Consider the following 12176-nt stretch of genomic DNA (forward strand, 5'->3'; position numbering starts at 1 on the left):
AGACTTTAGAGATGATACAGCGTGGAAACAGGCCCTTCAGCCCGTCAAGTCTGCGCCACCCAGCGGTGACCCCACACACCAGCTCTATCCTACATACTAGGGACAATTTACTTTTTTTTTTACCAAAACCAATTAACCTACAAGCCTGCACATCTTTGGAACGTGGGAGGAAATCGGAGCACCTGGAGAAAACCCATGCGGTTAGGGAGAAGTACAAACTCTGTATAGATAGCACCCATGGTCAGGATCAAATCTGGGTCTCTGGCGTTGTAAGGCAGCAGTTCTACCGCTGCGCTACTTCACCGCCCCCTTATCTGTGTATTTCATGATTGATCTCATTTTGAGTCTTCCTCTTGCAGGATGAGTTTTTCTTTAAATTGGTTACAGCATCATTTTTGGTCTGCTATACTTTTAATTCATTGGCTAATTAAATTGAAGATCGGAAGGCAACTTTATTGTAAATGTTTTTTGAGTACATGAGCAAAGATATCTTGCTGGAGTTGTAAGATCTCCACTTGCAACAAAGGTGATTGCATGTAGAAATCTTCCATACCTGGGAAAGCTTTCCTAAAGCTTGGAGGTTGGGCAATGTGGATTAACTCCTGTGGTGAGTAATTATTCTATGGCAAGTCTTTGCGTAGGGTGGGTCTATACTTGGTGAAGTTGAGAAAATAGATCCTATTCAAACGAACGAGGAAGATAACCCATTGAACAACAGACTAGGATGGCTATCCTACTTCTCGTTCTCATATGCTTGTGCATTTCTCTGTCTTTAGAGCAAAGAAAATTAGTGTTATTGAGTTTTGTATATCTGCATTTGCTTTTTTTATAAATAGCATTATACAACTATATGTTAGCTTTTTTTGTTAGACATATACGATAGTTTTTCACTCTAGGTAAACTATTAGAATCAGTTTTATCAAGATTTCCAGATTTGAGAGAGATCAAGCAATACCCATTTTGAGAAAGTTGAAATAAGGACACGCATTTGTACTTCACTGATTTTGGACAGATGATATTGCCGCAACTGATGAAATAAATTGCAGGATTCCTGGTATTCAGTACTTCTGTTGCAATGCCATTTACATGTATTGCAAACGTTTCTTGCCAAGTTTGCAGATAGTTTGAGCACAGACATCCATGAAACAGATGGTAAAGCAGCAGCATCTTGTGCTTCTCGGAAAGAAATCTGCTGCCTGGGATACAATTTAGAGATTCGTGTTCATAGTTTCACTGTTGTAATAAACAGTGACAGAATGGAAGATAACTGAGAATTTTTTTTTATTCTTCTACATAATTTGTATTGATGAATTGGTTATTACAGAGGGGAAAAATAAAAAGTATAATGACCTATGTTTGAGAAAGATAACTTCTGTTACAAATTGCACATTTCTGATTCAAAATGTTCTTAATTAATGCTTTGTTCCAGTAGACACTTGGTGCAGGACTGAGATTAGCTGTTCTGCGACATTGAGCTCAGTACTACATTAGTGGCCCCCACCCAAATCCTGTCCAACTGCTGGCAGTGACATCTCCCACAATGGTAGTTGTATGTTGGTCCTTTGCGCTGCCAGCTGTTGTACAATATCAATTTACTATCTGCACACAGTAGTGTACAGTTTTACTATTTACTAATTTATAGTGAGTGTCCAATAGTTCTGGTTTGGGATTTTTTTGGTTGGATTATCAGTAATTTTGGACATTTCAGTCTGCTTTTACAATTGTTTATTTCATAGAGTAATACAGCACAGAAATAGCACCTTCGGCACAACTCATCCATGCTGATCAAAATGCCCCATCTACTCGTCCCGGTTGCCTGCATTTGGTCCATTTACTTTAAACCATCTCTCAATACACCTGTCTAAATGTCTTGTTATTGTACCTGCCTCAACTACTTCCGCTGGCAGCTCATTCCATATACCTACCACCCTCCGTGTAGGAAAAAGTTGCCTCCAGTTTCTATTAAATCTTTTCCCTCTCACCTTAAAAGTGGCTGCTCCCCTATAGCAGAGTGTCATCTCCCCAAAGTAGAGTGACCATAACTGAACATGATCTAGGGAGTAGGTATATGGAGTGAGGAGGTAGTTGAGGCAGGTATTATAACAACATTTAAATGACATTTGAGCAGGTATATGGATGGGGAAGGTTTAGAGGGTTATTGGTCAAATGCAGGAGAATGGGTAATGAAAGGCCCTGACTCGAAACGTCACCTATCTATTTTCTCCAGGGATGCTGGCTGACCCGTTGAGTTACTACAGCATTTTATCTTTGGCGGGCTAATGATATGAGCTTGGATGTGGCAAGTTGAGATAAAGTTGTCGGTAAAGAGACATCTGATGTGGGAGCCTTTTAAACAGGAGATAGCAAGAGTTGAGGCCAGTATGTTCCTGTTGGACTGAAGAGCAAGGCTGGATTATGCCAGATATAGGCAGCTGGGATCACGAATCCTTTAAGTATAGGGGATGTAGGAGTACATGAGGAAAATTGGGAGGTACAGAAGGCAACGTGAGGTTAGTTAGGCAGGTAAGGCGAAGGAAATGTAAAGATATTCTACAGGTACATTGAGCAATTAGGGGAAGAATAACGATGGCCAACGTCATCTATCTGTAAAGCCATGGAAACGGGATGAATGTGAAATTTAAATTTCTTGTCTATTTATTATGGAGAAAGACATCAATTGTGAGTGAACTTGGGGAAGTTAATAGTGATGTTGTGATATTAGTCCACATTACATACGAGGTGGTGCTCATCAACATTGTTGGAAGCTAGAGAAGAAATTCTGAGGCCATTGTCGAAAGATATTTATATCAACAGCCTTGGGTGAGGTGCTGATAGATCAGAAGGTGGCCAATGTTGTACCTCTTTGAAAGGTTGCCAGGAAGTGACTGCAAACTACAGATTGGTGAGTCACATCAGGTAGGAAATTATTGGAGGGGAGTCTGAGAAATAGGATCTACATACATTTGGAAAGGTAAGGATTGGGGATAGTCAGCGTGGCTTTTTGCATGGGAAATTGTACCTCATGAATTCGAATTTTTTTTAAAGTGACTGAGAAAATTGAGGGTATACTAGGCATTGTCTGAGTAGATACTTGGAAAGGGCCATGCGCGCATCATGACGCTCGCGTCGTGATGCGTAAATGATGCCGCGTAAATGATGTCGCGCAAATGACTCCCAAGTGGGACAGGCCCTTTAGATACCGCACAGTAGATTAGTCTAGAAAGTTAGAACACTTGGGATCCAGGGCAAGCTGGCCAATTGGATACAACATTGGCTTGTTGAAATGAAGGGTGGTGAGAGGCTTGTTTTTCAGCCTGGGGGCCTGAAACTAGCATCTATTGTTCTTGTGTATAATAGAAGAGACATTTTTTTTTTTCTTTTTAAGAATTGGCATTAAAGTCATCTTTATTTGCTTCCTAATTACTCTGAATGTACTTGTGGGATCTCTTTAGATATTTTAAAATAAATTAGTTACTTCTTTCCAGGGTAAACTGGTTGTGGGGCACAACATGTTACTGGATGTCATGCATACAATTCACCAGTTCTTCTGCCCGCTACCGGATGTAAGTATCAACCCATTTTAATATCCCTTTTGGTTTTCTAATGGCTCTTGGTTGTATTTATTAATTAAGCTTGAATAAGACTTTGAGTGACTGTCATAATTATACTCATAATTGGTTCTCACAGTGCTGTGAATTCTTGCTCTGCAGTCTGAGACCAGCTGCTTGCTCTCGAGCAAAATGGCCTACATTGCTTGAGGCTTGCAGGGTGATTGTGATCTTGCTGGTAATTCCTCACTTCCCCATTGAGGGACCTTCTATAAATGATGGCAGTTTCTTGCAGAATGACCTTTACTGCTTGAGCCTTGCAGGGTAATTATGTGATCTTGCTGGTAACTCCCCACTTCCCCATTGAGGGACCTTCTATAAATGATGGCAGTTTATTGCAGCAATGAAAGACAGAAGAAAAGCTCATCAGTGCGGGAGGCAGGTTAACCATCATGCTCCCTGTACCTCGATGAACCTCTTCAAACATAAACGAGAGAATATTCTAAACTTTTCTTTTCTGATTATTGTTCCTTTTTTTTGTTCCCCTAAAATAGGAATTGAATGAATTTAAAGAAGTAACAACAAGTGTATTTCCCAGGTGAGTTCATTATTGTTTATTCTTGCAAAGAGGAAATTTTGTTTAATTGTGCGATAGGGTGACTTTAAACTTGTTCCCTAGAAACTTTAGAAATTTTGATTCAAATTCAATTGTTCTTGCTCACTTGCGTCCATTTAAAAGCTGTTTCTTACATGCAAAAATATTCTGCACTTCCACCTCCAGCAGATTTATTAGAACTAGTTTTCGACTTTAGACTTGCAGTGGGAAATGGGGCCCTCTGGACCCCGAGCCCGTACCAATCAGCGATCACACTGTACACTAACACTATCCTACACACTAGGGACAATTCACAATTTTACCAAAATGTGGTCACGGGGAGAATGTACAAATTGATTAAATGATGGAGTAATCTTGATGGGCCAACTGGAATCGTTCTGCTCCTGGAACTTATGAACTTGGGTCCCTGGTGTTGTAAGTACTGTGCTGCCCTGGTTTGAGAAAATAAAAATATTCAGAATTGAGAAACTAATGGTGATTTTGAGAATAAAATAATTAAAATTGTTGACTGTGAGATGTACCCTACTTTAATCCTCTATATTCAAGCGTGCTTACTGCCTTTATCTTTTTGCACCAAGGCTTCTCGATACAAAACTTATGGCAAGCACACATCCTTTTAAGGTAAATTGGTTACGTTTTATTGGGCCTACTGACCATTTGTGAATTTGCAGAGGTGGAGCATTTCTGAGATCATATTTATTTGCAGTAGTCATCATGCCACTAACGTAAACTGATGTGGTCAGTGTCATTAAGTTATTTGTGCCTGCTGCATCCTGAAAATGTACTGAGCCAGATACATTTTTGGGCCCTGCTTCCAGGCTCATGTTGAAGTGGAAAGTAAATTGTTGCAATAAACTAGCCATCACCTCGCATCTTGCTTGTTGTCTGCAGTTAAGACTGCCCGAGGCTTTCTAAACTAAAGCTAACACTTTGCTTTAATTCTCTTGGAATTGTCCTCGATTTTTTTTTTAATTTAGAAGAAGTTTACTTTGTTTAGCATGGTTATTTGTGGGCTTAAAAACCATGTGAATTATATCAGTCTGACGAAGGGTTCTGAACTGAAATGTCACCTTTTTAAAATATATATCTATAGTTTAGTGCTTATGCAGTCTAATGGTTTTATTAAACATGCATGTGCCTTGAGCTCTCTTTTATTTACTACATTTATTTCTCAGTTCAGTCACTAGATGGAGTTTTGAGATCGAGGATAAATAAAAAAATGTTTTGCTACTTTTGCGTAGTGAGCAGTACAGATTTCCTATTTTGGAGCAGAGAGATTGTGCATCATCATAAGAATGTAATTGCATTGATAACTGTTGAGCCATCCCGAGGTGTCTTGGGCCTAACTCAATGAAACATCAGTGACGGGAGGTGTCCACTTGATAACCCCAATGTTATACTGGCACCTGCATGCCTGCTTTTTGTTGTCCCATAGTTTAACTGTGTAAAGACTTTTTAGATTCTCATGTGGCATTAGGTTTATTGGTTAAACATTTAGCTTGTGTGTTTGGTAACATGCAGATAGCTTATTACTGAATATGGAGTTAGTTATTGTCCTATACCATATGTGTGTAGTTTAGATACACCATGTGGCATTGGGGTTTCTTGGTTGCACACTAATCCTGGTGTTACTTTGTGTTTTAACAGTAATTGGACTTCCAAATGCAGTTTGGTTACAAATTTAACTTAAATTAGAAACAGCCGACATTCCAAAGCTGATCACTGGAGCTTATCCTTTTAACCTGTCCCTGGGCACCTTAAATATGCATTGCCTTGGGGGTAGAGGGTGGCATTTCTTCCAGAACTGTTAGTTTGGAAGTCCAATTATAATAAATACAGTACTACAGAGTTACTTTTAGAGTCACATCTATAGTTTTGATGAATGGGATTTGTTAGTTAATTCAATCCAGCATGGATGTAACTTGCTAATCAGCAAAGAGATTTGGAGTGCATTTTGAGTAGCTGAACCGAACTATGAGTGCACACAGCCCAACCTTTATGTAATGCAGATTACCTATTAATAAAAAGGTAAATAAGATGAATAAAATATGAATTTAAATAAGATTAATTAGAATAACTTGTTATGTAAGACGGAACTGCAGTTGCTGGTTTAAACCGAAGAGATAGACACAAAATGCTGGAGTTCCTCAGCGGGAGACAGGCAGCATCTCTGGAGAGAAGGAATGGGTGATGTTTCGGGTCGAGACTGAAGAAGGGCCTTGACCCGAAACGTCACCCATTCCTTCTCTCCAGAGATGCCGCCTGTCCCGCTGAGTTACTGCAGCTTTTTGTGCCTATCTTTAGAATAACCTGTTGTTGTTCTAGGAATCTTAATGTAGAACCCAGGTTTGAAACCATTTGTGTTCTGCTGTATGGTTTTTGCTATTTGCCCAGATAAACATGCTGGCCAAATTGGTGCAGGGCAAGACTCTCCTATCTGTTGGCATCCCTCTTTCTCGGTCTTCCATTCTACCATTCCTTGGTCATTTTTGTTCCTTTGCTCCACCAATATTGCTGTTGAAATGGCCACAAGGTGGTGCATAAGCAGTGTGGGTTAATTTAATGCATGCTCTTCATTTGCCCCCGCCATGCAGGGAACTAGTGCCATATATTTTATGAATTTATCCTGTAATGACAAAGAAATTCAAGAAAATGGTTAGAATTTGAGAATTGCAGGTTTATAGTTGCAAGTTTTATTTTCAAACTTAAATACTTTTTGAAATTAAAAAGAAAGGTCACGCTCAGCAAATCAAACAATGTGTGAAGAAAGAAGTAGATAATGTTTCAGGTTGATGACCTTTCATTAGAACAATGAAAGATAATCAACTTTAAATGTTAACTCTTCTCAATATGGTCCCTGACCGAATATTTTTAGATTTAATATTTCCAGTATTTCGTTAATTGTGTGATTTTTTTTTGTCCCTTGTAGGAACTGATAATGAATACACCTCTTGCAGAGTTGGAAAAGCGGTTAAAAGATGCACCCTTCAGACCTCCCCAAGTTGGTAAGAATACACACTCTTAGATATTCATAGAGTTGCTCGTTTCATTTTGTACCAGTTCTTTAAACAGCATATTCATAATTTAATATGCACAAGCAATTGGAATATGGTATCCTTCTTTAAGAAGATTTTTGAAAGCTGTAGAATAAGAAAGAAGTGGTGGTGAGTCATTTCATTCTAATTTTAATGGATAGATATGTATTTTAATACCCCCAACCTCTCCTAAGCAGAATATAAAATCATCTTGCATGTTGGATGCGCCTCATTAAATCATAGTGCCAGCATAATTTATGAATGCATTGTTAGGTCTAACGTGCTCGAGAACTCTTTTTTTTTTATGGGCAAGTGGGTAGGTTGGTTAGCGCATGTATATTTACCCCAGTGTGTAGAGAGTGGTTGAGAAAGTGGGATAACAGACCTATCATGAATCCTAATCTGAGGAAAGACATTGTTGTCATAGCGGGAGTACAGAGAAGGTTCACCAGACTGATTCCTGGGATGTCAGGACTTTCATATGAAGAAAGACTGGATAGACTTGGCTTGTACACGCTAGAATTCAGAAGATTGAGGGGGGATCTTATAGAAACGTACAAAATTCTTAAGGGGTTGGACAGGCTAGATGCAGGAAGATTATTCCCGATGTTGGGGAAGTCCAGAACTAGGGGTCACAGTTTAAGGATAAGAGGGAAGTCTTTTAGGACCGAGATGAGAAAATCATTTTTTACACAGAGTGGCGAGTCTGTGGAATTCTCTGCCACAGAAGGTAGTTGAGGCCAGTTCATTGGCTATATTTAAGAGGGAGTTAGATGTGGCCCTTGTGGCTAAAGGGATCAGGGGGTATGGAGAGAAGGCAGGGATGGGATACTGAGCTGGATGATCAGCCATGATCATATCGAATGGCGGTGCAGGCTCGAAGGACCGAATGGCCTACTCCTGCACCTAATTTCTATGTTTCTATGAATGAGTGATCGATGGTCAGTGTGGACTCGGTGTGCCCACAGGCTGTTTCCATTGCTTTGTCTCTAAACGAATTAATGTATGCTCACCTGATTTGGGATACTAGGGACACTACTGACGTATATTAATTTGCCAAAAAGACAGACTTATCCAATCTGGCCCATGTCAGGGGATCTGCTTTTTTTTTTCCCCCCAGTGCCTGGTTTAAAGCATGATCTCTTTGCCATCACTTGGGATGGAATGCATTGAATCATAGGAATGAGCTGAAACATTTAGTCCAAGTTAATTTCAAGTATTGTTCAGTGTGCGTGCCATGCCCTCTAAATCACTTTTAATTATTTTGCAGCTTCACTATAATTTATATCACCTAACCAATTCAGACTGAGCTTGACTTATAAAAGAATAAGTACATTTTTGCTATAAAAAGGTTAGCTTGACCAAGCCCCTGGATATTTAGGTTACCAGAAGAGTAACTTTTATGCTAAATATACTAAGGTTTAATATTATAATTGTAAAGTACTGTTTGATTTGAAGATGAATCTGGATCTGTGTTCTTGATTTAGTGACACAGTAAAGTTACTGGATTAGTAATCCAGAAGCCTGGTCTTAATAAGCAGAGGCATTAGGTCAAGTCATGGAGTCATAGTCTTGCAGCATGAAGACGGGCCATTCGGCCCACACCAGCCAACATGTCCCACCTGCCTGCATTTGACCCATATCCCTCTAAATCTTTCCTATCCATGTATCTGTCCAAATGTTTCTTAAATGTTGCGATAGTACCTGCCAACAAGTCCTATTATAGCAGGTGTGGACATTAATTTTGGCAAATTGTATAAATCTGAAAGTGAAAAGTTAGCCCCAGTAAAAGTGACTGTTCAGTAATGAAGCTGCTGTTTTAAAACCGTTGCTTGACTAATATACTTGGAGAGGGAAATGTGCCTTTCTGCTCAGTTTGATTTTGAACAGTTCCTGATGCACAGCAATATAACTCCAAACTTGTCTTCTCAAGTGGCAAGACATTCAGTTCTGGGGAAATTAAAGATGTGTGAAAAATACTGGCCAACCAATGGATGCCCACATTCTGTGAATGATTAAAATATATTCAGAAAATAAAGGTTGGTTCAATATGCACAGATGGCTTTGATTAAAACAAAATGTAAATTAAATCTACAGAGGCCAAGATAAATTAACATTTCATACGGAAAGCATTGTTTTTAGGAACTGCTTTGCAGTGTAATATTTGTAATGTGTAATGCAGTGTAAGATCACAGTGACTGATATTTTGTTTTGCTTCTCTTTGCAGAAAGTGCAGAAGGATTTCCAAGCTATAACACAGCAACCGAACAACTCCATGAAGCAGGTTACGATGCATATATAACTGGCCTGTGTTTCATCTCCATGTCTAATCATTTAGGTATGGATATTGTATTATTTTTTTTTAGGAGATTGTATTATTTTTAAGAGATTACATAGTGGACAACAGAAGACGGAAATGGCCCCTTTGGCCCACAGAGCTTGCTCCAACCAGTGATCCCTGCACATTAACAACTATCCTACATGCACCAGGGACAATTTTACATTTATACCAAGACAGTTAACCTACAAACCTGTACACCTTTGGAGTGTGGCAGGAAACTAAAGATCTCGGAGAAAACCCATGTGGTGATGGAGAGAACGTGCAAACTCCGTACAGACAGCATCCATAGTCTAGATGGAACCCAGGTCTCTGGCGCTGTAAGGTGGCAACTCTACCGCTGCGCCAGCGTGCTTCTTGTTCTGGAATGGAATACATTTTATCCTGTTGACGCAATTGTTTGTACAATTTTTTTGCCTCACTAAGTGACAATGTTTCCGAAAGTCAACTATTCATGGACTTCATGGGACAATAGGGCGGCATTGATAATGGAGCTGCTGCCCCACAACCCCAGTGACTTGGGTTCAATCCTGACCTCCAGTTTTGTCTGTACAGAGCTAGCACATCTCCCTGTCACTGCTTTTTCCAGGTATCGCACTATCTTCTCACATCCCCAAAGACATGTAGGTTATTTGGCCACTGTAATTTACCCGAAGGGGCAAAGGTGAGTGGTAGAATCTGAGGAAAATGGATGGAAATTTGAGAATGTAATGGGGTGGGTGTAAATGTGGTGCTCAGACTAGCCTTGGTAGATCAGAGACTGTGGTAAATGTAGATCTGGTCGACCCACCTCGTACAAAAACCATCCCTGGAATCGTTCACATGAAACCTTGTTGTATTCTCTGTATGGCAAGTGCATCCTTGGGTAAGAAAGCTCAAAACCAGGTGTGGTCACACTGAGGCCTTGTATAATCCTAGTAAGGCACCCTTGCTCCTATGTTCATAACCTCCTGCAATGAAGATCAATGTACCATTTAGTAAGTAAGTAATTTTTATTTAAATAGCACATTTAAATCAACTTGCGTTGAAACCAAAGTGCTTTACATAGAAGAAATTAGATTTCCATACATCCATATAAAATAAAGAAAGGAAAATGACACAACACACTATAGAATTTAACTTGAACGTCCGCCCACACCTTAGTTGCTTGCTGCACCTGCAAGTGGTGCAGAATAAACGATGGTTCCTTTGTACACCAATGTTTCCCAACCTTTCATGTAAATAATACTTTGCTTTGTTCCTTTTTTCCCCTGCCAAAATAAATAACCACCTCTATTTATGTTGGGGACAGGTCCTTCGGCCCTTCATGTCTGTACAAGTAGTTCTGCTATAATGTATACTTGCATTGTCAGGAAGCCTCATGTAGGAAATAGTGTTATATAAACAATTGTGTCAATGGGGGGGGGGGGGACGTGTTGGAGGCTAGAGTGTTTTATTCTCGCTATAACAAAGCTCTTTTTCCTGCTGCATTGTCAGAAATAAGTGTTATTTTTAAAGTTAAAGAATGCTAAAAGCTGTGTGCCACATTGTATAATAGAGTACCATTGCTCGTATCAATAGATGTGATTGTCTCTGGTGGCCAATGATATTGGCATGCAATGGTATTTCATTACTGTGGGGAAGTTACATTGAAGTGGTTTGACTTCCAGCACTGTTTTTTGTAAGACAACTCTTTTTCTGCTTGTCAATTTCCAAAGTAACTTTTAAGTGGTTTTCTAGTTCCCAATCAAAATTGCATTTTAACCAATTCGATCCACGTAATACAATTAGTGTTCCCTAATTTATCAATCGCATTATATCATATTTGTATTTTGGAAAAGTGTCATAGCAGAACTACCTGCTTGTCTAAATCGTCACAAACCTGTTTTGTGTCTTCCTCACTGCCCCAGTCCAACAGATTGCCTTTAGGTTAAGTTTGTCAGCATGGTGTTATTGTGACACATTATTTGAAAACTTGTCGTGCCTTTGACTTTGCAAAATGCCCTTCGGCATAGTACAGGAAGGTATTCAAACAAAATGTGGCTTTGAACATCATGAGGAGGGCTGATTAGCAAAAATCTAGTTGGAGAGAGGTCAATAAAATTTCTTGGAGGACGGGAGGAGAATGAATTTCTACTGCTAGCTGATGGGAAACCAAGTTTAAGGAGAGTACAGTGGCTCCTATGCTGCAGGCCATGAACAAGTTAGAAACTAACAAGACCATGAAGGAATTTAAATACCTAGATGAGAGTTCGTTTTTCAACTAGCAATAAATAAAGGTCCGTAAGCACATGCTGAACTTTTAATTGTAAAGCAAAACTGATTTACAAATCCATCAAGAAGGTGCCAATTTATGTTCAGTGATATTTATTTATATGTATTACATATTTAAATATCATTGAATTATGTAATTTGAATGCTTCATGTTAATCCACTTGTGCATAACCTCCATCACAAGTTGGGATGCTGAATCCTATTGTTCTGAATGTTCGCACATTACATATGTGGTCAATTTAAGCATTCATTTCAGGAACTAATTGATTCATTGTGATTAATGCATGTGGTTTCCCATTAAAAATACCACTGTAGTAAAATTTTGATCAACCATCCTGTTGGCATCTTTATTCCAAATTGACCTTTTTCTTTGCTTTCTATTATGG

The 12176-nt window shown here is 39.2% G+C and overlaps 1 protein-coding gene across 4 annotated transcripts in view; it reads left to right on the top strand.

Annotated features, from left to right (window-relative positions):
* Nucleotides 1-12176, top strand: part of parn (poly(A)-specific ribonuclease (deadenylation nuclease)) — a 119723-nt gene that overhangs the window by 28204 nt on the left and 79343 nt on the right. For all 4 annotated transcript variants that reach the window (XM_055651691.1, XM_055651693.1, XM_055651692.1 and 1 more), the window contains exons 13-17: nucleotides 3486-3563; nucleotides 4103-4146; nucleotides 4743-4785; nucleotides 7094-7169; nucleotides 9427-9537. In XM_055651691.1, coding sequence (XP_055507666.1) covers nucleotides 3486-3563; nucleotides 4103-4146; nucleotides 4743-4785; nucleotides 7094-7169; nucleotides 9427-9537 — 352 coding nt within the window. The remainder of the gene's footprint in view (nucleotides 1-3485; nucleotides 3564-4102; nucleotides 4147-4742; nucleotides 4786-7093; nucleotides 7170-9426; nucleotides 9538-12176) is intronic.

The sequence above is a fragment of the Leucoraja erinacea genome, chromosome 20, assembly GCF_028641065.1.
Source record: "Leucoraja erinacea ecotype New England chromosome 20, Leri_hhj_1, whole genome shotgun sequence".
Lineage (NCBI taxonomy): Eukaryota > Metazoa > Chordata > Chondrichthyes > Rajiformes > Rajidae > Leucoraja > Leucoraja erinaceus.